This window comes from Xenopus tropicalis, chromosome 2 (assembly GCF_000004195.4).
Source record: "Xenopus tropicalis strain Nigerian chromosome 2, UCB_Xtro_10.0, whole genome shotgun sequence".
In the NCBI taxonomy this organism is placed as follows: Eukaryota; Metazoa; Chordata; class Amphibia; order Anura; family Pipidae; genus Xenopus; species Xenopus tropicalis.
In genome coordinates, this window is record NC_030678.2 from 117,148,938 (window position 1) to 117,175,523 (window position 26,586).

The following is a 26,586-nucleotide window of genomic DNA, read 5'->3' on the forward strand; positions in this document are numbered from 1 at the left end:
CCCGATATCATCCACCCGCAGCTGGGAATATCGGGTGAAGATCCGCTCGCTTGGCGACATCACCAAGCGAGCAGATCTGCCCGTGTATGGCCAGCTTTATCTGGCAAAAATCTGCCAGATGTTGATTGGGCAGGTTTAAAAATCCTGTCAGGGCAAGAAGCACATCAGTTTATCGATGTGCTCTCCTCATCCTGTATCCCATCAGTGTGATCAATCCAAAATCACCCACCTTAAAGTGAGCATATCAGGGCAAGATCCACTCGTATGGCATCTTTCAATGTATGGCCAGTCTAAAGGGGTTGTTCATCTTTAAATTACCTTTTAGAATGTTGTAGGGAGTGTTATTCTGAAACAACTTGCAAATGGTCTACATTTTCTTTTATTACTTGAGGTTTTTGAATTATTTAGCTTTTTATTCAGCACTCTTCAGTTTGGAATTAGTCCTAATCACCCTAGCAACCAGACAGTGGTTAAACATAGAATATGAATAGTAGTGGGCTGAACAGAAAACAAGTAACAAAAAGTAACAATAACTAAATTGAAGCATAAAATAGCAATAGTTTTTTTGCTGTTGGGGTCAGTAATCCCCATTAGAAAACTAAAAAGAGGCAGATGAGGAAAGCAAATATTTTAAAAACGATTAAAAAAAATAAATGAAGACCAATTGAAAAGCTGTTTAAAATGGTCAAACTATATAACATACTAAAAGTTAACTTAAAGGTGAACCGCCCCTTTAACTTAGTGTTTCCCTTTACAAACACAAAGTTAAAAGGGGAAATGTTTTCATAGATAGTTTTATACATTGGGCAAAAAGAGACACAACAAACCCACCAAGCTGACCTGACTCAAAATGGTGGTTGGGGTCACACAAAGCCATATTGTTGGATTCATTATAAAGCAAGTAACTAGAGCAATAGCAACTTTTGCTCATTTCTATCAGTATATAACATCATGACCAAGATTCGCTTGTTTACTATGCAACTGATTTATGTGTACGCGTGATACGAGCACCGGCGATTTTGATACAACGCTAACTGAGCGTTCCCGGTATTTTACAGATACACTGCCCTGTTATACACTAAAGCCCAAGGTTTCTACGGACGCTGGTTCTGCGGTCGAGTGGGGAAGGTACCTGCTTCCTGAAGGCAGAACAACAGAATAGCAGCGAGAACCCCCGCAGAAGCCGCCGCTGCCCAGGCGGCCATGGAACTACACACCGCCATGCTAGGGTTCTCTCTTACCTACAGCCAAACACCGGGCACCGATCATGTGGGCTACTTCCGGGAGGAGGCACAGTTACAGACCGATTGACTGACAGCAGCAGCAGCCAATCATATTTCCTATGCGCAGAGGTAGGTCTGCAAAATGTCAGGGCTTTAATATACTAAAGGATTTTGCTGACGCGGTCCATGTGGTGATATCTAGGTCGGACACCATAAGAAAGGTCTTCTTGTGGTGTTGTACAAGCCGCTAAGTTGTTACTGTGTACAACATGGTACAAGGCGCATGTCCCAGTCACATGATCGTGTAGCGGTTTGTATATGGAACGCTGTGCCGTGTAGAGGCGAGAGGTTAGACGCTACAGGAAGTAAGGATGGGAGACCAGGTAGTGACGTAATGCAGCGCCTGTGGTTCCAAACTTCCAGGTCATGGTATTAGTTCTGTCTGCGCTGATCTGGCAATTGAAACGTGTGCTGCACAGGCTAGGAAAGGGGGACACTGGTAATTCCAACTCTGGTTCATTCAACACTGGATAGATCTAGAGCAGAGATTCCCAACGTTATTTACTAGTGATCCACAAAAAAGTTTTCATGAGCCGCACAAACTTGAATTAAAATTGTTGACGCCAAACAAGGACTGTTTGGTAGCCCAATGTGCACTGCCAGCCTGCAGGAGGCTCTGTTTGGAGTAAAGCTGCATCTCTCTGGTTCCAAAACTTGCCCCCATTCAGAGATTTGAAAATGGGCACCTACTTTGAGGCTCTGGGGAGCAACATGAAAGGAAGTGGGGTCAGACTGGGCCGGTGGGAGACCCCAGCTGTGGCTCTTTCCGGCCTGCTCCTCCCTGTGGGAGGGGGGATGCAATATGGGCACACGGACTGGGGTGGGAGGCCCCCAAGCGGCAGCCCTGTTGGACCCCTGGCACCCCATTCCAACACTGGGTGGAAGGAACATGTTCCTCATGAGCCACTGGTTGGGGATCAGTGATCTAGAGTGTATGGTTATCCATTCCACTACATTTTTGTATTACATATTTGACCTTTTTTACTCAATAAACCAGCAACTTCCATGTGACGAACTCTCTAACACTGGTGATTGCACATATTCAGATTCAATATACACAAATTCACTTGCTGTAATAAACCCCCTTTCATACCTATTCTTATACTAATTTTCTAATACTTATTCTCCTACCCAATCTCATTCTTATACCCATTATCGTATTCAATCTCATACTCACGTCCATTTGCAAATATTATTATTGATTGTCACTCACTTTATTGAAATCACATGCATTCTTTTCATGCTCTTACCTACTGTTCCTTCATTCTTATATAAACAATTACATGCAGTGATACTCCAATACTGCCATAACTTTTTATTGACATGCACACATTTACTTGTAGATGCTCAATCCCATCTAATACCACTTATTTTATTTTTTTGTAATTTTAAAAGGCAGCTCCTGTTTTGCAAAGTTGGTGAACAAACAAATCTTTCTTTTATTTGGCCACCCAAGGCCAAATAGGGCCCTAAATCATAACTGCTTACTGAATCATAACTTACCATGCACCATATCGATTAGGTATCAATTGGGGGAAGCCATAATTTATAATGTACAGCACCATTGTTTGCTGTTTATAATGCTTTCTGCATTTATATGTTGCCTTACACATTCATACATTCCCTATTTCTTTTAAGGGTCTGCTGCAAGGCCTTATCAGCTGTTGCAGAACTATAATTCCTAGCATAACTTGTAACCAAATGAATGTCAGTGCAACAGCTGAAAGCCCAATGCTCTAAATCCCTGATCTAAATGTTTTTAAAGCAGATGTGTGGAACTGACCCTCTGCTGTACAATGAATAGGTCAGTATTGCAATTTGTCATAAATGTATGTTATTTAAGATGGTAGCAGTGGTTGTAACTACTACTGTTCAACTGTGCCAGTATACTAACCCAGGAGCAATCAGACTTTAGTATCTGAAAGCAGATGCCTGATCATGTTTACTGTAAGTGATTCAATTGCACATACATTCCCCATACATTTTATCAAGGTAACAGATATTCCCAATACATTACAATAACAGGAATACCCTTTAATCTAAATGTGTTTTAAGTAAAGCAAAAGTCATGTCGCTTTGCGGAATGGCCTGACACATTCTTTGAGCTGACTAGTATATCCTGTGTATATATTGCAGATTTTTTATGATGAATTAAAAATTCATTCGAAGGAAACAAATGACCTACTAGAAAGATAAACAGACGGACAATAAAGAATTGTATGAAATCTGAGCCTTTATCCGTGCTGACAGACAGAACAATGATTGTTTTTTCTGTGTGGGATTGTGAGTCACACGCTAGCTGGTGAGACAAGAGAAGGAGGTGTATGTGAAAGGAGGAGCTGAGGGAAGGGAGGGGTTGAAAGGAAAGCTTCCTGTAGCCTTCTATTCCCTATTGAGCTAAGTTTACTAAGTTTTGCAAACTCTGCAGTGAGCAGAAGTTGCAGGCATCAGCGCTGAGTGGCTAAGAAAAGGAAATCAATTAAGTACCCTGTCTCAGCCCCAGGGTGGCAAAGGGTCCTTGGCAATAATGTTCTGCCAAAAGTCTCGTGAATTTGGACTGAAGCTGCAAGGATCTGAAATAGGACTTTAGGAGTTGTGATTCTAGGAACAAAACAAGGCTGGATCAGTCTTGCCTGTGCTTATTTTGGGCATTCAGTGTGTTATGTCCACCCACAGCATGAAGAAGCCAGACCTGAAGTTGGTGCTGCTGGGGGACATGAATGTGGGAAAGACCTCCCTCCTGCACAGGTATATGGAAAGGAGGTTTCAAGACACTGTAAGCACAGTCGGCGGAGCATTCTATCTGAAACAGTGGGGGCCCTACAACATCTCCATATGGGATACTGCAGGTAACTTAATGCTACGAGACACTGCTATATTATTGTGATTTTTGTACTAGTTTCTTTATTGTATATGTTACAGTCCAGAGTGCCATGTTGCTTTTATTTTTTGACTATTTATGCTATATATATATATATATATATATATATATATATATATATATATATATATATATATATATTTGGTTGGTAAACTCATAGTCATTTTGAGCCTGTATGAGTTGCAGTCCATTTGTCAGATGTCATACCAGGCTTTAGCTGCAAATCAAACAGGGTGTAAAGGTCACTGCCAAATAGTAAACAGAAGATTGTCCCAAGGGGTTGCTCGTACCTGCACAGAAAGTTTCTGCTTCAGTAAGTAACCATCTTACCGCTAATATGTAATATGGTACCAGACCACTTTGGCGCAAAAACCCAGCTTGTTCAAACTTTTATTTAAGTGCTGTTTTTGATACTCAGAGAAAATTAAACTAAAAAAATCTCTAAATTTAATGAAGCAGAAGAAACAGGCAAATCGTTAAAAATATATTAAAATTGAAAAGTTGCTAAGAATAGGACGAAGTTAAAGGTGACCAACCCCTTTAAAGGGCACCTGTCACCCTCAAACTGATTCCGCAAAGTACAGGCTAATAGAGCCACAAGCTTTAGGATACCGCCCGCACCGGTTGGAGGCACCTGGTGTGGGCGGCCTAGTGATGGTGGGAATTTTTTTTTTACCAAAAAGGTATTGTATCCTCCAACCATTGTGTACATTCTATTACCCTTCACCTCTGGTGGGGGAAACAGTTTAAAGGTAACGGGCCCTTTAAAGGGGTGGGTCACCTTTAACTTCATCCTATTCTTAGTCTCTGCAAGACTACAATTTTATTATTATTGCTACTTTTTCTTGTCAGGCCTTTTCTTATTTATCTTTTAGTCTCTTAAACAAGCCTTTGACTGGTTGCTATGGTAAATTAAAATGTAGAAACCAGATAGATGCTTACATTCTAAACTAGAGAGCTGCTGAACAAAATAAATAATTAAATAATTTAATAAAAAATGAAGACCGCAATTCCACTGTTCATATCATACTAAAAGTTAACTTACAGGTAAAGCATCCCTTTAAGTAAAGAGTATACACACTAATTTCAGTTTAGGGTTTTTCATCAGCATGTAGCCCCATAGGCTCCAAAACGGGTGTGTGGCTGACAGATAAAAATGATCAGGAAAAGTAAATAAAATGTACACACTAGCATTGTACATTTTCTGCTAGTAAGAAACAAGTTTTATATTTACAACTGCTGTTGCTCAAACAAATCAGCTGTAACAAATAAAGCCAATGTATATGAGCTTAGGCTCCCAGATTTGCAGCACTTAAAGTGATACTGACACAAAAAGCTACTTTTCAAAATATTAATATACATAAAAAGTTATTTATAGGTCATGTTAATTGTTTTTCCCTGATAGGGTTGCCTTTGTAAGTAATAGTTACTTGAAGGTTCTAAACCTGACTGTTTTGCCAACTTGACTGTCCCTTCTCAGCCTGTCCGTTATAGCTTCTAATTCTAACTGACTCCTGCTGCACAAATATGGCCGCCCCCTCATAAAGGAACTTGGGGATCCGATAGGTCAGTGATCCCCAACCTGTAGCTCGCGAGCAACATGTTTCTCAACAGCTCCTTGGATGTTGCTCCTAGTGGTCGCAAAGCAGGTGCTTACTTTTGAATTCCTGATTGGAGGCCAGTTTTGGTTGCATACAAACCAGCATGAGGAAATATTTTTATGGCAAATACAATGTTATGATATATTTAAAAAATTATTTGATTTCAGGTGTCAGTATCTCTTAAAAGAAAATGTTTAGTTCAGGGTTGTCCAGATATCAAAATTAGATGTTATCTAATTACCTTGATTAGGGCGCATTTAAAGGACATGTCAACCCCAAAAATATTTTTGTGCCTAATAAAAGAAAACATAATTCTAAGCAACTTTCCAATATCAATTTATTAAAAATTATTAGTGCTTTAAAAGTTATTTGTACATGTAATTGCTATAGAAAGCAGCATTTGCTGAACTCCTGGTTGTTAATTTTTGAACAATGTTGCAAGTGCCAGGCTCCTCCAGCAAGGCAGGTCTGTCAGTCTGCTGCCTTGTGTTCCATTGTTTCAACACTCTGAGCCACCAGAGTATAGAGAAAGACAGGCAGACACTGCTTTAATAGCAGTTATATGTACAAATAATGAAAAAACCATTGCAAATATGTAATGAATGTATATTGCAATGTTGCTTAGAATTAAGTTTTCTTTTATTAGGCAAAATAAAAGATAACTGATCTGTTGTTTAGTCTTGATCTGTTGATTATTCCTATGAGATGGCATTTATAGTATCATGTAAGTTGTAGTTCAGCAGCAGCTGATCAGGCTCAAGTGACACACTTCTGACCTAGAATTAAAAAATAATGACTATGCAAGGAAATGTAACACTCTGCAGTATGACTAATTTGTTTATTCTCTTGCCTGTGAAATTCAGTATTGGAAGTGGCTCATACATTTGGGCCCATATCTGTGTTTAGGACACGGTAACATCAAAGTTTATTACTTCATTATATATATATAGCTCCATTGTATATTTTGCGCTTAAATAAAGCCTTCTGTTTCTAATAACTTCAATGGAGACTTTTTCTGCTATGGGTATGCTGGGGTTGCATCCACTTTTGAGTAGGGAAAAGGACAATGTTACTATGACTGTTCTATAGTATATAGGTGCGGGTTTCTATTTCAATTAGTATCATTTTTCTAAGGGATGCAGCACTGAGCAGGTCAGTGTGACACAGGACAGGGTAAGAAATTAACCCCCATATGTACAGTATATATGTAATAAAAGGCACTAAGTTTGCCAAGGAGCAGTAACCCATACCAACTGGTACTGTTACATGTTATTGCTTCTGGGCAAACTTAGCCTTTTATTGCATAACTCCATAAGTTACATTATTAAACTGTAACTATGTAGATGCACTAGAACTGGGTGAGGCTTAAAGAAGGTTGCTTTTAAGAAGACTTTAATAGCAAAAAATTAGTAACTACTATTAAGATTAATGTAAAACAATAAGAATTCTTATTAAAGGTGAATTTACCTTGAAATAACGTTTTACATTACGCCATCCCATTAGTATCCATGTAGGGGCCTACAGGGTTAACAGTCCCTATGCCTTTATATCTCCTACAAGTTTTCTTTCCCTAGTTAATAGATATGTATCTTTTTACATATCTGTGTTATTGGCCTATATAGGGATTAGTCTTCCGTCATCTCTACAGGTGGATGTGTCTGGGGAGCTTGGTGTTAACAAGGCCCAGTAAAAAAGTTCTGCCCTAGAGGGACAACCCTTCTAATGAAAGTTGGAAAACAGGGACCCTGTGAACGAGGTTAGACAGATTAAAGTAGTAGTATTTGTCATAGCACATTCTAGAAACTGCAGTATTGTGCTCCACTTAAGGATTGATAGCTGGCAGTAGCTCTCCTACTATGATACTGACAAGGGATTTAGGCTATGGCCCTTAACCATTTCTGCTAGAGGGGATCTGGACCACTAGCTAGTAACCTAAAGGTGTACCTTAAAACCTACAACACCGTCTCCACAGGGTGTCACAGAACTCTACTCTATCTATGACTGTGTTTGACATGTACAAGTACTACCTTATTGATTCATGAGTATTTACCCTGTGGAGTGTCTTTGACAATAAAAACATTTTTTGTGTGTGTGTTTGCAAGAATCTCTGACATCCCATATTGTATTTCTACACAGTAGCAGCAAGGTGTAGTTGCACGTGGTGAGGGCCTATCTGAGTAAGAGAATCCAGTGTGACCCATATTCTACCATACATTCTCTGCCATCCATGCTGTGTTCAATAAGCACTGACAGACACAGCATCTGCATGTCAATGTTCACACAGTGTAGATTGTAACTGAAAAACACGCAAGTGCGCATTTCTAGTGCATTTCTAGTTTATTCTGTGCATGTCAGTGTGTACTACTGGATGGATGACAGTGGAATGATGCTTCCTCCACTAGCATCTACTTTTACATTGTAACACCAACATCGTGGGGTGAAAAATCAAAAGGACAAATATTTTATGTTCAAAATATTTGAGGGGAAAATAAAAGATTAAGGTATAAGTATGTATGTATGGATGTATAACTTTATTTATAAAGCGGCAAAAGGGTACGCAGCGCTGTACAATCTTACAAAATACAAAATTACACACAGGGAGGACAAGTGATATAATAAATAAATACAATAAATATATATATATATATATATATATAATCCAAGCAGTAGGTAGCACTCCACATACATATAGTAGAATACCCGGGTGCTAAAGTGAAAAAAATACAAAAAACTGCAATGCAAGCCAGCACTCACAGGACTTAAAAAAACTACATTATTAGATGAATAAAAACATTTACAGAAAATCTTGAAGCATGGTTCTTTATTTGTCCAACGTTTCAGTTCCAACCAGGAACTTTCATGAGGGAGAACAGCACTGTGCTTGTACAAACAAATTTAAAGCTGCAGAGTGGCGCCAAAAACCGCCTTGCAACGCGGTTTTTGGCGCCACTCTGCAGCTTTAAATTTGTTTGTACAAGCACAGTACTGTTCTCCCTCATGAAAGTTCCTGGTTGGAACGTTTTTATTCATCTAATAATGTAGTTTTTTGAAGTCCTGTGAGTGCTGGCTTGCATTGCAGTTTTATATATATATATATATATATATATATATATATATAAATGCACAGGGAATAATTGCCATGTGATATAAGACACAGTAGGAAGGAGGTCCCTGCCCCATAGAGTTTACAATCTAAGTGGTTGGGTAACATACAGGCACAAACTGGAAGGTAGTAATGGCCTTTTAATTTACACCCCAAGGGGTTAACAATTTTTCATTTGACTATCCTGATTCCTGCTATGAAAAGAGGAGGCAATATACATGTCAAGTGAATCAGCGTGAGTCTAAGGGGCTGATTTACTAAGACACGATTTCGAATCCGAATTGGAAAAATTCCGATTGGAAACGAACATTTTGCGACTCTTTCGTATTTTTTGCGATTTTTTCGGCGTCTTTACGCAAAAATCGTAAAGACGCCGAAAAACTCGCGTTTTTACGCAAAAATCGTAAAGACGCCGAAAAAAATCGCAAAATTACCGATCATTACGAAAAAAACGTAATCGGACGCATTCGGCCCGTTCGTGGGTTAGTAAATGTGCCCCTAAATGTTCCTATTTCTAAATCTAAGATGCTGGAAGGTATGCTAATCACTTAAGGGCTGTGGCTTATTTTTAGTTGTTGCTGATATATGGTATATGATAATATGGTGCATTTTTCTTTTATATATTTAGTTGGTATCAGTTCCCCTTATGATAGGAAATAAATAACTTGATGTCCTTGCGCATTATATTGTAACCAAGTTGTTCTCAGAGCATAAAATGTGGGAACTGATGCTTGCTCTACGGCAGTGATCACCAACCAGTGGCTCGGGTCAACATGTTGCTCACCAACCCCTTGGAAGTTGCTCCCAGGGCCCTCAAACCAGGTAGTTATTTTTGAATTCCTGACTTGGAGGAAAGTTTTGGTTGAATAAAAACAAGATTTACTACCAAATAAAGCCTCCTGTAAACTGATAGTGTGCATTAAGGCTACTCAATAGCCAATCTTAGCCCTTATTTGGCACCTCCATGAACTCAGTGTCAATGCTTGTGTTGGTCTCCAAGTCTTTTTGCATTTGATTGTGGCTCACGAGTGAGAAAGGTTGGGGATCCCTGCTCTACAGGAATAACCTAACCAAGCTGTCTTATTAACTAGTATTTGTTCATTACTATTCCTGCTGTTGCTTCACTGGTAGGGTGCCAATTTGTTAGGCACCCCCAGTGATTACAATCACTTACTTTAATATTCTTATTTTGTAAAAACAAGGGACCCCTTGCGGCTTTCTGGGGTCATTCTCATGCTAGTATATTAACATTGAAGATGTTAATATGCTGTGGTTTGAATGGTCCAGGACTATTCTGTGACGATGATGGATTGATGTTTAAAGAAAAGTACCCTAGGCCATTGTGGGTTTGTTTTTTTCATTTTTTATAAAATAGGAGTACTGATCCAGAATTCATGGGAGATGTAGCTCAACAAAGGCTAAAGGCTAGAAAGCAGTAGTTGGAGGACTTCTGATGTACAGAGAGGGAAGCAAGGAGGCACAGAGGTTATTTTAATTAGTACCATGCCACTGGGTGCATGGAGTTGGTATGGTCTTCCAAAGTGAATGTGGCTTTCCTCATGCCATGGTCCAAAACATACCAGCAGGGTACCTTTCTTCTGAAGAAGGAGCCCTTAGTGACTGTGCATAATTGCATGCTTAATACATAACTGGGGTAGGAGATTGGAATCGTTACATTTGCCCTGTCTAATATTTTGGTGCTGTATAAAGAATAATTGTTGCTGAAAAGCCTTTGTTAGCATGAAGTATGCATTTCTAATAAACTATATGAATACATTGTACTTGTACTGCAAGGCTTTGTTTTTTTTTTTAATTCAAAGCTTTTTTAAAAAAAATTGCACATTCATTTGTCTTGGTAAAAGTATTTTTTTATTAGCTAGATATTAAAGGGTCAGACAGAGTTGAACAGAAAACAATTCTGTTTGTAGAGTTCTGGATGACATCTGACCTCTGCTAAACAACACATGCTGTTGGCACATGGGGTGTTTTCTCCTGACATATCTCAAGTGATGGGGAAACGGAGCATATATGCTTCCTCCCATTGCTAGCACATTTATTAGACTGAAAATACCCTGATGCATATTTTGAGGACAAAAGCTAATTGTACCAGTGGTGTCATTTGGTTACTGTAAAATAAGACTCCAGGGGGCACATTCATGAAAACGCGAGTTCGAATCCCAAATGGGATAAATTCGGATGGAATACGATAATTTCTTAAGATCGCAAATATCACAAATATGCTTACGAAAAAATCGTATTAGTCACGATAATATCGTATTGGCAATCCGCAAGTCACAAAATTTTCGTATCCGAACGATAGTAAAATGAAGGAAAACTTTTCTGACTTTGATCCTTCTGTGCGTGATTTTGGAAGCCTCCCAATGGAATCAACTCGGCGTGACAATACGATTTTGTTGCACAAATTTTGCCGAAAGTACAAAAAAGTCGTGAAAAATACGAAAAAGTCGCCGAAAATACGCTCGGAGCGTTCGTGGATTAGTAAATCTCCCCCCAGGTGTTTTATCCTGTGTACTAGCAGATCCAACGGGTTGTACGAGTAACCTCAACTTGCACTAATTGCACTAATTGATTCAGTTGCTAATTGTGCTATTTACACTGTTGCATCTTGTGCATGATTTACCAAAATGGACACAAAGTAGCTTCCAACTGCGGGCTTTTTTTTGCACTTTGCACACTGCATTTCATTTTGCATATGGTCATTTGGTTCTACATTTTTCAGATTCACTGCATTCATAAATGAATGATATTGTACTATAAATAACATCTATATTATAAAATACCAGCCCACATGATATCCGATATTATAGCTTCTAGAAAGGTTACAGTATATTATATTTTAATGTATATCAATAATTTTGTGTGTGTTTGTTACAGGCAATTTACAAATAATAATTCTGCTGTTAAGCATTGGCTATAAAGCTGCTCAGGAATAATAAATGCACATTAAAATCCTGTATATGTGTTTCATGCCAGACTTTCTTTTGTAGTCAGATATTGCTTAAATATTTACTTTGCTATAAGCTGAGCTTTTAATTAACTGCTTTCAGACAAAGAATTGTTTTGTCCTCTGGAAAAGAATATTTAAAACAAATCCTGGTAATGCCACCTTTTAGAAGCCACGTAAACTTTAAGTGTAATTGCACAAAAGGCAATTTTGAGCGTATTGTTGGCTGAGCAGTTTGTCTTTGAGCAGGGACAAAGTGCATGAAATTGCCCACAATTCACTTTGAAGGGGAATTACCGTCAAGCACCCAGTACAGTCAAGTGACAGCTACTTATTGCTTAAAAATCCAGCACTGAGGGAGAGCATAAATGGCTGCAGGCAACAGCAGAACATTGTTCTGCCAAAATATAAAGGTGAATATCAAATATGTGGGCTCATTTACGTCCACAAATGCAGTGATCAAAGTGCAATTTCAAGCACAATCAATGTTTTTCCCCCCAAAATGCATTGTTTTTTCAGAGAAAAATTGCGGATTTATAGGGACTTGATTCTGATGCAACTGCACAAAATTTGCCAAATTTGCAAATTTGTTGCAAATAAGGCACAGTCGTGCCCGACATTTAGAAGTCTGTCTGATGTAATTTCTGGTGTTCAGCGTGTGAGTGACGTTTGCACCCTATCGTTTTGGCACATCTGAGCTGTTGCAATTGACACACCATAGAGCTACTGCTCGGTCAGGAGGAGGCAGTAGCTCTAGGGTTCCCCTGCATTGGAACAGAAGGAAGGACAGATCAGCATTGAGTGTGAAAAAGAAGTGCGGAGAGTGCGTTTTTACGCAAGTAACTTTAATGAAAGTGATTTTACATGAAACTTACTGTCGGGAAAAAATGTAAGTTGCCCCCCTGAGCTTGCTGTCATAAATAAGCCCTATGGTGTTTTGGCAGAGAAGATGCCAGTATCACGCATGGCCAGTAGGGTCTTTCTTTCCTCCACCTCCCTGTACAATTGCTTATATATATATATATAATATTGAGGCTTAATAACTCTGATTTATAATGATTTGCTGTAATAAATATTGCAGCAAATAATTATAAATTATGGTTATTAAGCCTTTAATTTCCAAAGATCATAGTGTAAAAGACAAAAACTGATAAATGTACTAGTTGTATATGCTATGACAGGATGTATATGGGAGACGATATGCAGTAAAATGCAAGCTTTGAGGTGACAGGCAACTTTCAAAAATCGTTGGTATTGTGATGTAGAAAGACGTTTATACAGGGCAGGGCTCTCCTTCCTCTTGTCTCTATAGCACTTTGCTCTTAATCTTAAGGGTGAGTAGAACACGGGAAGATTAGTTCAATGCGGTTAAATCTTGACCATCGTGGGTGACTAAATGCTAAATAAAGTAAATCACTATTGGGAAGGCATACGGGGTAGTGATGTGTGCGCGGGCCCAATACCTGCGGGTCAGGCGGGTTTGGCCCGGCCTCAGCACATTACTTAGAAAGTCGCGGGTGAGTTCAGAATTCTTCTGTTCACCCTCCCCACCTGTGACCTAACACTGCCGGGTGCCTCTTCTGGCTTCTGTATTTGTAGATGTGTGCCTGACATGCCCCGCCTCTTTTGTGTGGCACTTTACTTTCTGAAGTCACCTGAAATTTCCTGCACAATTTACTATTTTGGGGAGATTAGTTGCTTAACAGTTGCTCTTCCTGTGTGTCATTACCCTGTAAATGTACTTTGTATTTATTTGTAGTAATTATTGTAATGACCCAATTTGTTTTATAAATCTATTAATAATCTATCTATTGATATATACAGGTATGGGGCCTGTTATCCAGAATTCCTGGACTTGGGGGTTTCTGGATAGGGGGGTTCATAAATTGGATCTCCATACCTCACATTTAATAAGAAAAATAATTTCAACATTAATTAAACCCAATTGAATTGTTTTACCTCCAATAGAGATTAATTCTATTTTGGTTGGGATCAAGAACAAAGTACTGTTTTATTATTACAGAGAAAAGGGGAAAAATACATTTGAAAATTGTGAATGATTTGATTAAAATGGAGTCTATGGGAGATGGCCTTCCCCTAATTCAGTGCTTTTTGGATAACAGATTTCCAGATAATGGACCCCATACCTGTATATTGTGTTCTGGGGTCAGCTTACTGTTAGTGGCATGTTTTGCTTTACATTGTAATGTATGCTGATTTCGGGTGCAGCGCTTTGAAAATGTGTAGTCTACTGCTGCTGGTTTTTGATGTATACATAATAATATACATATTTGCACTCGAGAGATATTGGACTCTGCAGTTGAGATTTATTTTTGAGCATATATACTAAATTGTTATAAGCTATAATAACCTGTGTACCCCATAATGAATTTGTGAAGGAATGTGCTAGAAGAATAAATTGAGTTCAAGAAAATACTTCTACTGTACAATGCTGCTTACATAAGTAGCGTTTTATAAATAAAGTTATACATACATACATACATACTTGCACCCACACATATATAATGATAAAAGTGCAATATTTCAATTGTGGGTCTGGTGCATATCCACCAACACTGGTTAGGTACATGTAATCAAGCTCGCATAATATTTATCAGCCAACTTTAGCAAGTAGCGCTGGCCATAGCATCCTCCGCCCTGAACATGTAGCTAAAGTGTGGAGGGAGGAATCTATGCAAGTAACCACATGAAAGGAAGAACTGTCCTTTACTGGAACCAAGGAGAGGGGGCAAGATGTGATAAAAGCAGCTTTATTATACCAAAATGAGATAAATTAATTTTTTGCTTAAAAAACCCATAAGTGGGTTTTTTTACAAAAAATAAATTTGCACCTAAAACCTGTTGGGCTTTTTATTTTTGTAAAACACCTGCTTGTGGACAGTGTCTGACTGTGGAGCCCGGGGACCACCAGAAATTCCACTCTTTGTTCTCATGTAGAAATGAAGAATGGAAATATGATAGGCATACAAAGCCATTTGAATGTGTAAGCAGGAGGGTCCACTGACTCCTGGGCCACTGTGACTTTCCTGATATCCTGTTGGGTCATTTCGACCCTGCTTGTGGAAAATGTTTTAGTTTTTTTAAAAAAGTGAAACAAGCCAGACATAATATATGCTCAGTAGGTTCGGTTTTTAAAGGACAGCTATTGGTTCTTCACAGTTCTTCAACAGTCTCTTTGGTCTTTTGCCCCCATAGCAGCACTTTAAAGGAGACATATAGGATAAATTGGAAAACCCTAATTTTGTAGGCAATTATGAATAATATATGGTGCTGGTTTCACTTTGTGCTAAAAATTAATCCTATCTGTAAAAATGGCCCCTTTATTGGAGCTCCCTATAGATCCTATCACTTCTCTGTCCGAGTTTGAAATCGAGAGTGGGCGTGTCCTAACGGTCCCTGCCAGAAGCACAGTAGGAGGGGTAGAGCCAATCACAGCCCTGCAATCACACAAGCAAAGACAGGCTTCAGTTCCCTATCAGGTCAGCCTAGCTGCTGATTGGTTCCTATCTTATAGTGCAGTGTACGGAGGGCCGCCGGCTCTCCAGCTCATCCAGAGAATTCAGCCAGCAGGAAGTGGAACTGATGGGCGGGACTAGTGGAGTTTTGCTGGAATTTCTCAATAAATCAGTCTGAAACACAACTTTTTTAAGCACATTCCTTCTATATCTAGAGGAGTATAATTCTCTGGTACATTCTTAATTTTTATAGGATATGTCTCCTTTAAAGGGTACTTTATACTGCAACTGGCAACTGAAATACGTGAAATGTATGGTTGTTCACTTTCTAAAATGAAATCAGGATAAAGATCTTTAAAATAAATTATAGTGTTACTGCTTTTACTCAAAACACTACTTACTTTGTTTGTTAGTCCCACCCTAAATCTTCCTACGTTCCTAACTATCCAGCATCCTACATACGCTTGACTACTGGTGTCTTTGTTGATGAATTAGTAATGTGAGCTGTACAGTACATGTTACAGATACTGGTTGAAGAGTCATTTGGTGTCAGATGCCATGGTGTGCACTTAGTCTTCCACAACACTGAGTTCATGAAAACCTTTTGTGCATGTTTGTAGGCCACTCATGGAGTTTTGCCATTTGCAGTAATATCCATTAGGATTTCTCCCCAGTATTGCTAGCTGTGCTGATTTTGGACACAATAAATTATACATACTACAGACAAAACAACTTATATATAAAATTCTGATGATATAAATATCTATAAAAGTTGATATAAACTGCACATATCTCAAGGTTTTTGTATTTTTTGATAAACAAATGCGTTTCGTGGATTTTCCGGCGTTGCACGAATTTTACTAGCGTTTTGCGAATTTTCCGGCAAACCAAATCGGGACAGATTTGCTCATCACTACTAGGAACCAGTGCCTGCAAGGAGTTGTTTAAATTTGGTAGATAGACAATGTTTATTTTATCTTTATCACTTTTTCTGTTTAAAACCATCCTATTGCAGTGTATCCAATTCCTGTGTAGCTTCTGTGTTAGCTCTGTCAATGTAATGGGCCTTTAAATTGACACAGCAGGTTTATGGGCCACTTTTGAAATGATGGGGTCCTACACAGAAGTGTGGGAAGCCAATAGGATTCAGTATGGGATTTAGCCGAATTTGAGCCATTTTAGCAGAATTTGGACAAATCCAAGAGCCTTGCCGAAGCAAATCCAAACCCTATGTAATGAAAAAAGCTTGCTGTGCACGTCATTATTTGAAGAAGCTTTGGCAATTTCCCCTTTATTTACCTCACTTCTGGCTTCCTCCTCCGGGTTCGGTATACAGCCAAATCCATACCCGAGGTTCAGGAATTCGGAAGAATATCTAAACCAAGGGTTTGGTGCATCCCTAATAGGTCCTCAATATTTGAGGACCACACACAACCCAAGACCAACAGTTATATGATATATAATGGAAAATCAGATGTATGTGTACAACGCAACAACACTATAATGCAGGGGTGTCATCCACTTGCACAGGGGTTGAGACCTTCCACTTCTCAAGGCATTTCTATGGACAGGTGGTTAAAAGAGAAAGAAAGTCATTTTGGTATTTTACTGCCAATAAATTTGCCACATTAGTGCCACCTAGAACACTATATATATTCTGCAGAAAGCATTACCATACCTGAGTAAACCGCATTAGAAGCTTTCTTTGTTTTTTAAGTAGCTTCCTGCCTGCAGTCTAGCCGTTATAGCTCAGATCACACATTCCTAAGGGAGGAGAGAGGGAGTTCTTAGCATTCTGGTGGGAGGGGGACCAGGAGAGAGGAGAGAACTGCGCAGACTCTGGCTGCTGGAGAGAGGAAGTTAGACACTGGAACATCATGTTTACAAAAAAAAGAGACAAGAAATCATGTGTTTCTTTTGATAGAGGACTCAGTGCAGCATTTCTGTGTTTATGGCTGTATTTACATAGACCTTTCGGATAAAGCTTACTTAGTTTTTACCTTTCCTTCTCTTTTAACCCCTGTCTTTGCCTTCTACCAGACTGTAACTGTCTGTTGCAGTTTATGGAAGCATCTGATGAGGTTCTTCCTTTAAAGAGGGTGCAAAGTTTGTATACTTCACTTTGTGGCTTTTGGCTGTTGCTCTAGGTCAGTGCTGTCCAACTTCTGTGGTACCGAGGGCCAGATGGAAGCCAGATTTGACCACTCCCCTTTTTTAAACTGCACCCACTTCAAACCACACCCATGTTATCACAAGAGCATTTAAAACCATACCCACATTAATAGTGGTAGCACAGTGCAGTGGTGCTCGCTGTGGTGCACAATGTGGATTCTTAAAGTCTGAGCCTGAGGTGTGAAGACTGCAGGGATTAAAAGGTGTGAACAATATAGGGGATTACATGTTTAAACAATACAGGGTCTTCAGCCTGAATCTGAGGTGTAAACAATGCAGGGGGCCAATTAATCTGATACCATTTAAATCTTACACAAAGGTAAGCAGCCACAGCACTCAGACAGGTGGGGGGCCACACAGAGTGGGGCCGCCAGTTGGACAGCACTGCCCTAGGTGTTTGTATATTCTGTATCCTGTGTTGCCATGGTCCGATCCCCACTTCAGCTTGCTTTAACAGTGGATATCTGAAAATGAGTATGAGGACAAATAACTGTTTGCATTACCAGAATATTGGTCATCAGAATGGGCATATGATTTAATACTGTAAATCCATGTAAAGAGTATCAATAAGTAACATCCTAGCACTTTAGGATGTTGTGTGTATGTATTTATTTATTTAAATAACACCAAAAATGTACATAGTGACTTACAAGGCAGAAAACAAAAATTGGTATAGTAAAAATAGGTAAATCTATAATTAAGTGCTAGGTTTTTAATAAACAGTTCGAGTGAGGACCCTCCCCCGAAGAGCATACAGTCTATAAGAATGTTCACATTTAAATTGTATGCAAAAAAAATAAAGTAACAGGAACAATAAGTTCCCAAGTCTAATAACAACTAGTAATCAATGCTAGTAATCAATCAGCAGGTAGCATTGACAATAGTTTAAATGAAGCCAATAATTGTTACCCCTGGTTTCTAGTCTGTATGCATGCTCTACACTGGTACCTCTGCTTTCTCATTCTATAATGGATGCCAAGTAGAGCCTTATACAGGGAAGCTTTGTTATTTGGCCATATTTCAAATTGCCATAAGATCTGGAAATACTTGTTGTCAAAGCAATAACTTTTTACATCAATATAGAATGTGTGTAATACATTTGCTACAACAAACAGCAATAAGTCACTGTTTGTGTGTGTTTTAGTGCTTTTATGTTGTCCATTAAATACAGACCAGTGAGGTAAATATTTAATCACTTACATTTAAGTCAGCACTAATAGTGTGTGAAACGTAATACTATGGATAAGCAATTGGTGCTAAAGTGCAAAAGTCTGATATAAGTATCACATGAACAGTTGCCATAAATCTGACCAAGGGAAGTGGGATATTTCTTAGCCACAGTGTGATGCAATGGGACTTGCTACATACAGTGGTGTGAAAAACTATTTGCCCCCTTCCTGATTTCTTATTCTTTTGCATGTTTGTCACACTTAAATGTTTCTGATCATCAAAAACCGTTAACTATTAGTCAAAGATAACACAAGTAAACACAAAATGCAGTTTTTAAATGAGGGTTTTTATTATTTAGGGAGAAAAAAAATCCAAACCTACATGGCCCTGTGTGAAAAAGTAATTGCCCCCTGAACCTAATAACTGGTTGGGCCACCCTTAGCAGCAATAACTGCAATCAAGCGTTTGCGATAACTTGCAACGAGTCTTTTACAGCGCTCTGGAGGAATTTTGGCCCACTCATCTTTGCAGAATTGTTGTAATTCAGCTTTATTTGAGGGTTTTCTAGCATGAACCGCCTTTTTAAGGTCATGCCACAACATCTCAATAGGATTCAGGTCAGGACTTTGACTAGGCCACTCCAAAGTCTTCATTTTGTTTTTCTTCAGCCATTCAGAGGTGGATTTGCTGGTTTGTTTTGGGTCATTGTCCTGCTGCAGCACCCAAGATCGCTTCAGCTTGAGTTGACGAACAGATGGCCGGACATTCTCCTTCAGGATTTTTTGGTAGACAGTAGAATTCATGGTTCCATCTATCACAGCAAGCCTTCCAGGTCCTGAAGCAGCAAAACAACCCCAGACCATCACACTACCACCACCATATTTTACTGTTGGTATGATGTTCTTTTTCTGAGATGCTGTGTTACTTTTACGCCAGATGTAACGGGACACGCACCTTCCAAAAAGTTCAACTTTTGTCTCGTCGGTCCACAAGATATTTTCCCAAAAGTCTTGGCAATCATTGAGATGTTTTTTAGCAAAATTGAGACGAGCCATAATGTTCTTTTTGCTTAAAAGTGGTTTGCGCCTTGGAAATCTGCCATGCAGGCCGTTTTTGCCCAGTCTCTTTCTTATGGTGGAGTCGTGAACACTGACCTTAATTGAGGCAAGTGAGGCCTGCAGTTCTTTAGATGTTGTCCTGGGGTCTTTTGTGGCCTCTCGGATGAGTTGTCTCTGCGCTCTTGGGGTAATTTTGGTCGGCCGGCCACTCCTGGGAAGGTTCACCACTGTTCCATGTTTTTGCCATTTGTGGATAATGGCTCTCACTGTGGTTCGCTGGAGTCCCAAAGCTTTAGAAATGGCTTTATAACCTTTACCAGACTGATAGATCTCAATTACTTTTGTTCTCATTTGTTCCTCAATTTCTTTGGATCTTGGCATGATGTGTAGCTTTTGAGGTGCTTTTGGGCTACTTCTCTGTGTCAGGTAGCTCCTATTTAAGTGATTTCTTGATTGAAACAGGTGTGGCAGTAATCAGGCCTGGGGGTGACTACAGAAATTGATATTGAAATTGAAAATTGAAATTGATAAACCACAGTTAAGTTATTTTTTAACAAGGGGGGAATCACTTTTTCACACAGGGCCATGTAGATTTGGAGTTTTTTTTCTCCCTTAATAACGTAAACCTTCATTTAAAAACTGCATTTTGTGTTCAATTATGTTATCTTTGACTAATAGTTAACGGTTTTTGATGATCAGAAACATTTAAGTGTGACAAACATGCAAAAGAATAAGAAATCAGGAAGGGGGCAAATAGTTTTTCACACCACTGTATACTGCAGTAAGCATTCTCTTCTGCTCTGGGCTTTACCAATAAAATCATCAGGAGAAGCAGTAGACCTCAGCTGGACTTCTATGTATTTTGTACATCTCACAGTTTACATTATTGCTAGTGGGAAAGCAATTGCAGAAGATTAGTCACCCACAGTATGGCGAGCAACTAATCTCCTCATGTGCCAGTGCCCTAATGCTCTTTGTGCAGTTTAACTTCTGTTTATTGAACAATTCCAGGAATATAAATCTGAACTTTCTGTGAAAGGGTCATGGTTTTGGCAGTTAAGGACATGAATATACAGAAATACAGGGCCCTGCTACTTCATATGGCTGCTCTGGCTAGGGTAGTAGTCTATGTAGTACTAGTTAGGACTTTATCCCTGTAATACCCAACATGTACAACAACAAAGATTTCAACCCACCCAGATAATTGGAGAGTCACCTGAATTCATATATCGTGTGTAGTTTGGAGCTGGGCTGAGGACAGAAAGTTGATTTATATATACTGTATACACTGGTATGTTGACATCTCTACACTGACGCTGGGCTGTTGATTACCTACCAGCCTCCATGACATGACGGTAGATTCCAGGAAGCCTTTCTCTGCCACCGCATTTTAAGCTCAGTGTGAATTGAAGCTGCAAGATATCTTTCCTACACGGTTGACTTAAAGTTCAATACACCTTTGCATTTACACACCCTCACCTACCTTTCTCTAAGGTATAGCATAAGAGAGAGACTCATTTGGGAACCCAGGCCCTCCATGCATTCTAGATGCTAGATTCCATACTTGTTTCTACATTCTATTATTTTATAGATAATATAAAATACTAGAATATTGTTATAAGCATACCCTACATGTCTCTCATTGGCCTAATCTACCATGCTACTTACTTAATAACTTACTTATGCTTAATAACCTACTTTACAAAAAATCTCACAGCAATTTAGAACTGTCTGTGCCAGTTTTGGAGTCTTCATTGCATTGGTGCATTTTTATATGTGGTGAATTATAAGCAAAATGCATTTTTTGCGTAAATGAGTTCCTTATACAGTTTATCAGTGCATGTAAGACTTTTGCTTTTCAAAAATAGCAATATGTCATTGTTTTGCCTCATTTACAAAGTAAGGTCTGTTTTAATATAGTGGCTTAATAGAAGAACTTCCTGCTCTCCCAGTCTTGGGCAATGCAATACATTAACAATTCATTTGGGCTCTCTAGTGAGAAAAAAGTTATGTGGTAGAAACTGCTTAGTAATCCAAGTGCCACTTCCCCACATGATATACGCACTTCATGAAAATGTTAATGGCAGCACTTTTCAGCTTTCATTTTAAAGTCTGAAAATATGCATTTAAGTAGATCTTACTGATTTTATTCCCATGTTTCAGTATTTAAATGTTAAATATTTTTTCTTTTTTTTGCAGTAATCCTTAAATCAAGCTTTTATACAAGAATCTTATGGACACTTTGGGGCAGATTTATCAGCATTTAGTGGTTTTAGCATTTTTTTAAAACCACAAATAATTAAATTTCCAGTAAAACCGCAAATGTTTAGTCATATATTAAAAAATCTGAATTGAAAAAAGCAGAACAAAAATTTTTGTATAAACTTACAAGCAAAAAAAAAACCCTATAAAACCATGAATTAAATAAAGATTGTTATAATTTGCTTAGGACATCTCCCATTGACTTCTACGTGATCTCGACAGCTTTTCGATGGTGAAGTTTTGTATTAGAATTTTTTGTGGGTAATAAATCACAAAATATTTGTGAAGGACAAAATAAATAACTATAAAAATAGCAGGGCAGTTCCTGTGAAGTTTACTAAGCAGTTCTTTAGGCAGCTGCACTTTAGACTGTTGGTGCATGGGAATGTGTTATGCATGGAAAATAACTCACATGTAAAATCTTTCCTAGGAACACCCAACTGGAATAGCAGGTTTGAATGGATTGATTTATTCATGTTTTCATTTTTCAAGAAAATGAACAGTTTTCCATGTTTCCTTCCCATGCAGCATTTTTCTCACAATTCCAATTCCATTATGACACAACAAAATTTGTTCTACGGAAGATTGCCACCTAGCAACAGCTAATGGGGTTTGGCGGCAGCCTCCCGAAGATACACTGGAAAAATGTATTTTACCACTACAGCCACATTTCTGCTTCTGACGTGCTTGTGTCTTTTATATGTGAAAGCAAGCACAGGTCTGCTCAGTGCTGATTGGACAGTATAGAGCAGGAAGGGGTGTAGCTGAACGGGGAAGTTTGATTTTTTTACCTCATCGTTCATGGAGGATGCAGTTTCTTTATCTGCTACAGACTCTGTGACGTTTCCACCTCAGTTTCCTTTGAAATAAAAAATTAAAACGGAGAGTGTGATCTCCTTTATATTTTAAATAGGAGAGACATTTTTTCTCTGTTCTGAAGAAAAAGAGTGATGTTAGACTCTGCTTTCTTTCTTCCTTATTTGACTGCCCCACATGGATATTCCTAAGGTTAAAGAAGGAGTTTTTAAATGTAAAGATATATCTTCTTCGTTTGGAGTTAAACTAAGAGTATCTCACGGTTCCACTCTCAGTAAAGAGGCCCGGTTGGGTTTCTCTGGTGGGAACCCTGCACGCTGTAGGAGGTCTGTCTCTACAGGCAATGATTCCCAGGAATGTGACGCAGGCTCCACTTATTATTGTTTGGGAATCTGTATGGAATACACTGCAAAGGTCCAAAGTGAGTTTGCAGGTATAAAAGAAAATAAATAATGACAAGATGTCAGTGACTTAAGAGAACTGAGTAATCCGTTATCTTCCTGAGTGAGTTTGCAGGACAGATAACTTATTGCTCATGGAGGATGCAGTTTCTTTTACTGCAACAAACTCTATGGCATTATTTTTTCGCATCTCCCTGATATAGGAAGATAATGTAATTTACACTTGCATACTTGTATTCCTGATATGCAAAAATGAATTGCTCTTTACTTTTACCCAGCGGTAAAACTGCAGAGGCAGCAGACCCTGCCGCCAAACCCCATTAGCTGTTGCTAGGTGGCAATCCTATCCCTAGAACAAATGCAGCCCCCACTCAATACCAGCGCTGTGTCATTAAGGATGGGTCATAATTGTCCTCTTTCATCCCCACCGTTTGCCTCTGATTTAGTTGCAAAAAATAAAAAGTTATTATTTACTTCTGATCAGCGTAAAAGGCAGGGTTCTCTTGCACTGTTGTTTGGCACGACTATGATAATGTGGTACGCGTGTGTAAATATACACAATTGTTTCCTTGCTCCATTTTCGATTTTAAAAGATTTCAGCATCATAGCACCATTTCAGTTTTTAAAAAAAATAAGAATATAATACCTTGTTTGTCTGACACTGCTTGACTTCATTTTAATCAGATCCATTTTCTCTTATTTAAGGACGAGAACAATTTCATGGCCTGGGTTCTATGTATTGCAGAGCAGCTTCTGCAGTAATCCTGACTTACGACGTCAGCAACATGCAGAGCCTTTTGGAGCTAGAAGACCGTTTTTTGGGACTGACTGACACAGCTAATGATGACTGCATCTTTGCGGTGGTGGGAAATAAAATTGATCTCACTGATGACTATGACTCAGAAAGTGACATGGAAGGTGAAAGGCCTCGTACCTCCAGCAAGATCCGCAAACAAGTTGATTTAGAGGATGCTATTGCTCTTTACAAGAGAATAATGAAATATAAAATGCTTGATGAGAATGTTGTCCCAGCTGCAGAGAAGATGTGTTTTGAGACAAGTGCAAAGACTGGATACAATGTTGATGGTCTTTTTGAAGGTGTTTTTAATATGGTTGTACCTCTGATTGTAAAGAAAAAAGCCAGTGGACATGATGAGACTGTAAACCTTGCACAAAGTAAACCCGAGAAGTCAAAAAATAGGTGCTGTTAATAATCATCTAGAAGTATCTCTTGAATGTAGTCCAACATCTCAGAAGTTCCCAACTGGTAACAAAGCGGACTGTCATTCCGACTGTAATGCATTATGCTGCTGATAAAGATTTTATGCTTCAGTAGGTGGCCCCTGAAATAGCCATGGGGCATCAGACCAAAATACCAAGGCTCTCTAGGTAAGACAAAACAATGCAGCTCACTCATGGGGATTTTAGGAGTCCCAAAGTCTGTTGGGATATTTTAGCCATATTCTGAGAGAAGCACCAGTTGCCATCCCTCCCTGCAATCTGACATGTAGAAAAGGGGGAAAACATCATTGAGACTATACTACCTAATAGAAAGACACTGTTTTTAGTCCTCTTGCTGTTTAGGATACGCCGATTAGTGCACATTTTCAGTTCTGAAAATATTCCACAGGTATTACATTTTCTTTCTTTGTTCGTCATGTGTCCTTAATTACACTTGGAAGTAGGATCGGGTGTATTTTGCTCTTTAAGCAAGTTAAACCAAAAGGCCTTTTGCTAACTTAGAGAAACTTTCTTATTGTTTATGTTAATAAAGCATTTAATAAAGAAATTGAGTATTTTAGTATTTGATCACATTTAAGGGTAAATTCATATAATGTATAGAATCATTTTAAATTTCAGGAGCTGCAGTCTCATATAATGTTACTTATCTAAGCATAGTGGCTACATTCAGTCTTTAAGGTAATTCAAGAGGAACTGATATAACCAGCTGTTTGTATATATAGTGAATATTGTACCCCCTATTGTAAAATAAAAATATATTAAAAATCCATAAAGTTTCATGTTTAAGAAGTTCCATGGCCATATAAAAGCACAAGGCCGAGTGCTTTTATACAGGTCATGGAACTCTGAGGTGACTTTTATTAACCTCATAACAGGGGATACATTATTTATTATAGTACAAATGTGACAAATTGCATAACTAAGCGCTGATTATGACTGACCGCATCATGAAGCACCGTTTATAAAGATATCATTTACAGGATATTCATGGCTCTTATGTATTATATACAGTATTTAAATATTCAGTGTTCCTTCAAGATGTGAAAAATGTTATACTTTGTACAGAAGAAATGTTTCTATAAGGTACATATATTTCTAATTCGAATTTCCACTTACACTTCTTTATTACAAGATACTGTATTTCCAGATGTTAGCAAGTGGTATCGCTGCAGGTTTGAAGGAAATTAAAAGCCAGCTGTTTTAAAGGGGACCTGTCACCCAGACATAAAAAGCTGTATAATTAACCAATGAACGGCCATTTCAAATTAACTATAAAACCCCAATTCTTTTTTTTATGAACGCATCCATACCTGTTATTAAGGTATTTATAAAGCTCAGCTGTCAATCATATATTGCCTGCTTCAGGCATGGGGCGGAGCTTTCACTTCAGCACTTCTTAGACGTCACTGCACTCCTCACATTCCCCCCCTCCCTCACCGTCTGCAATTATTTAGCCTGGGCATCACGTCAACCCATTCTGGCGCATACACATGGTTTTGGGGTAATGCAAAACTTGCCTTAATAACAGTGTTATGGTAGCTGTCCATGTGCTCTAACTGTGGATTCAGAAACAAGAAAAGAAGGTTTAAATAATTTTAATAGTGTCAGTAAAGTTTAATTTGCTAGACAAACACAATAGAAAAGAATTTGGAATTATTTCTTAGGGTGATCGGTCCCCTTTAATGTTTTTTTGTGCACTGAAAAAAAAAATCCTCACGTCTGTCGAGCTGCTGAGCTAATAGCAGGACTTGCCGGGGGCACAATAAACATTTCTATTCAGGCTTCTTTATATTTCTACTTGTTAAAATATGTTGACTAAAATATATACTGTATAAAGTATTTGTTGAGTCTCCGTAATGCTGCATGCATTTATATATAAATGTGGAAATAAAATCTAGCTTTCTAAAAAGAAGAATGTTGTTTTATTTGTGTTGTGTTTCAGGTTTGGAGATGCATGTTTATAGCCAGATGTACAGAAAAAGGATGGCTATAATAAAACTGATTTGTTAGATTACTTTTTTGATCCTGTGAAGGAGCTTTTGTATTTAGGAAACCCTATCCCCATTTTGTGGGGCCACTTTGCAGTCAAACAAAGTGCAGTATGACCTGGGTTGTGTTATACCTGGACATGTTACAGCCCATATTTTTATCTTTGA

General features: G+C 38.6%; 2 protein-coding genes across 8 annotated transcripts in view; one reads left to right on the forward strand and one right to left on the reverse strand.

Annotated features, from left to right (window-relative positions):
- The window catches only part of naxd (NAD(P)HX dehydratase), a 16,655-nt gene extending 15,320 nt beyond the window's left edge, over positions 1–1,335 (reverse strand). The window contains exon 1 of one of the 3 annotated variants that reach the window (NM_001247985.1): positions 1,242–1,335. In NM_001247985.1, coding sequence (NP_001234914.1) covers positions 1,242–1,269 — 28 coding nt within the window. In that variant the 5' untranslated portion in view covers positions 1,270–1,335. The other 2 variants (XM_012956948.3, XM_012956947.3) reach the window with 2 other exon arrangements.
- On the forward strand, positions 1,265–26,342 carry rab20 (RAB20, member RAS oncogene family). 5 transcript variants are annotated; one of them, XM_012957055.3, is made up of 3 exons: positions 1,265–1,352; positions 3,960–4,132; positions 23,894–26,342. In XM_012957055.3, the coding sequence occupies exons 2-3, from the start codon at positions 3,961–3,963 to the stop codon at positions 24,397–24,399; spliced, it is 678 nt and encodes a 225-aa protein (XP_012812509.1). In that variant the 5' UTR covers positions 1,265–1,352; position 3,960; the 3' UTR covers positions 24,400–26,342. The 5 variants fall into 5 exon arrangements, with proteins under 5 accessions (XP_012812509.1, XP_012812505.1, XP_012812508.1 ...); XM_012957051.3 differs by lacking the exon at positions 1,265–1,352 and adding an exon at positions 1,482–1,646; XM_012957054.2 differs by lacking the exon at positions 1,265–1,352 and adding an exon at positions 1,532–1,606.
- The last annotated feature ends 244 nt before the right edge of the window (positions 26,343–26,586 follow it).

Excerpts from the sequence above, each read along its gene's own strand:
- rab20 (XM_012957051.3), top strand. The coding sequence starts at position 1,507 with ATGTCCCAGTCACATGATCGTGTAGCGGTTTGTATATGGAACGCTGTG. Across the intron at positions 1,647-3,959 it reads CTGTGGTTCCAAACTTCCAG|CATGAAGAAGCCAGACCTGA; the intron begins GTCATGGTATTA and ends GTCCACCCACAG. Across the intron at positions 4,133-23,893 it reads CTCCATATGGGATACTGCAG|GACGAGAACAATTTCATGGC; the intron begins GTAACTTAATGC and ends CTCTTATTTAAG.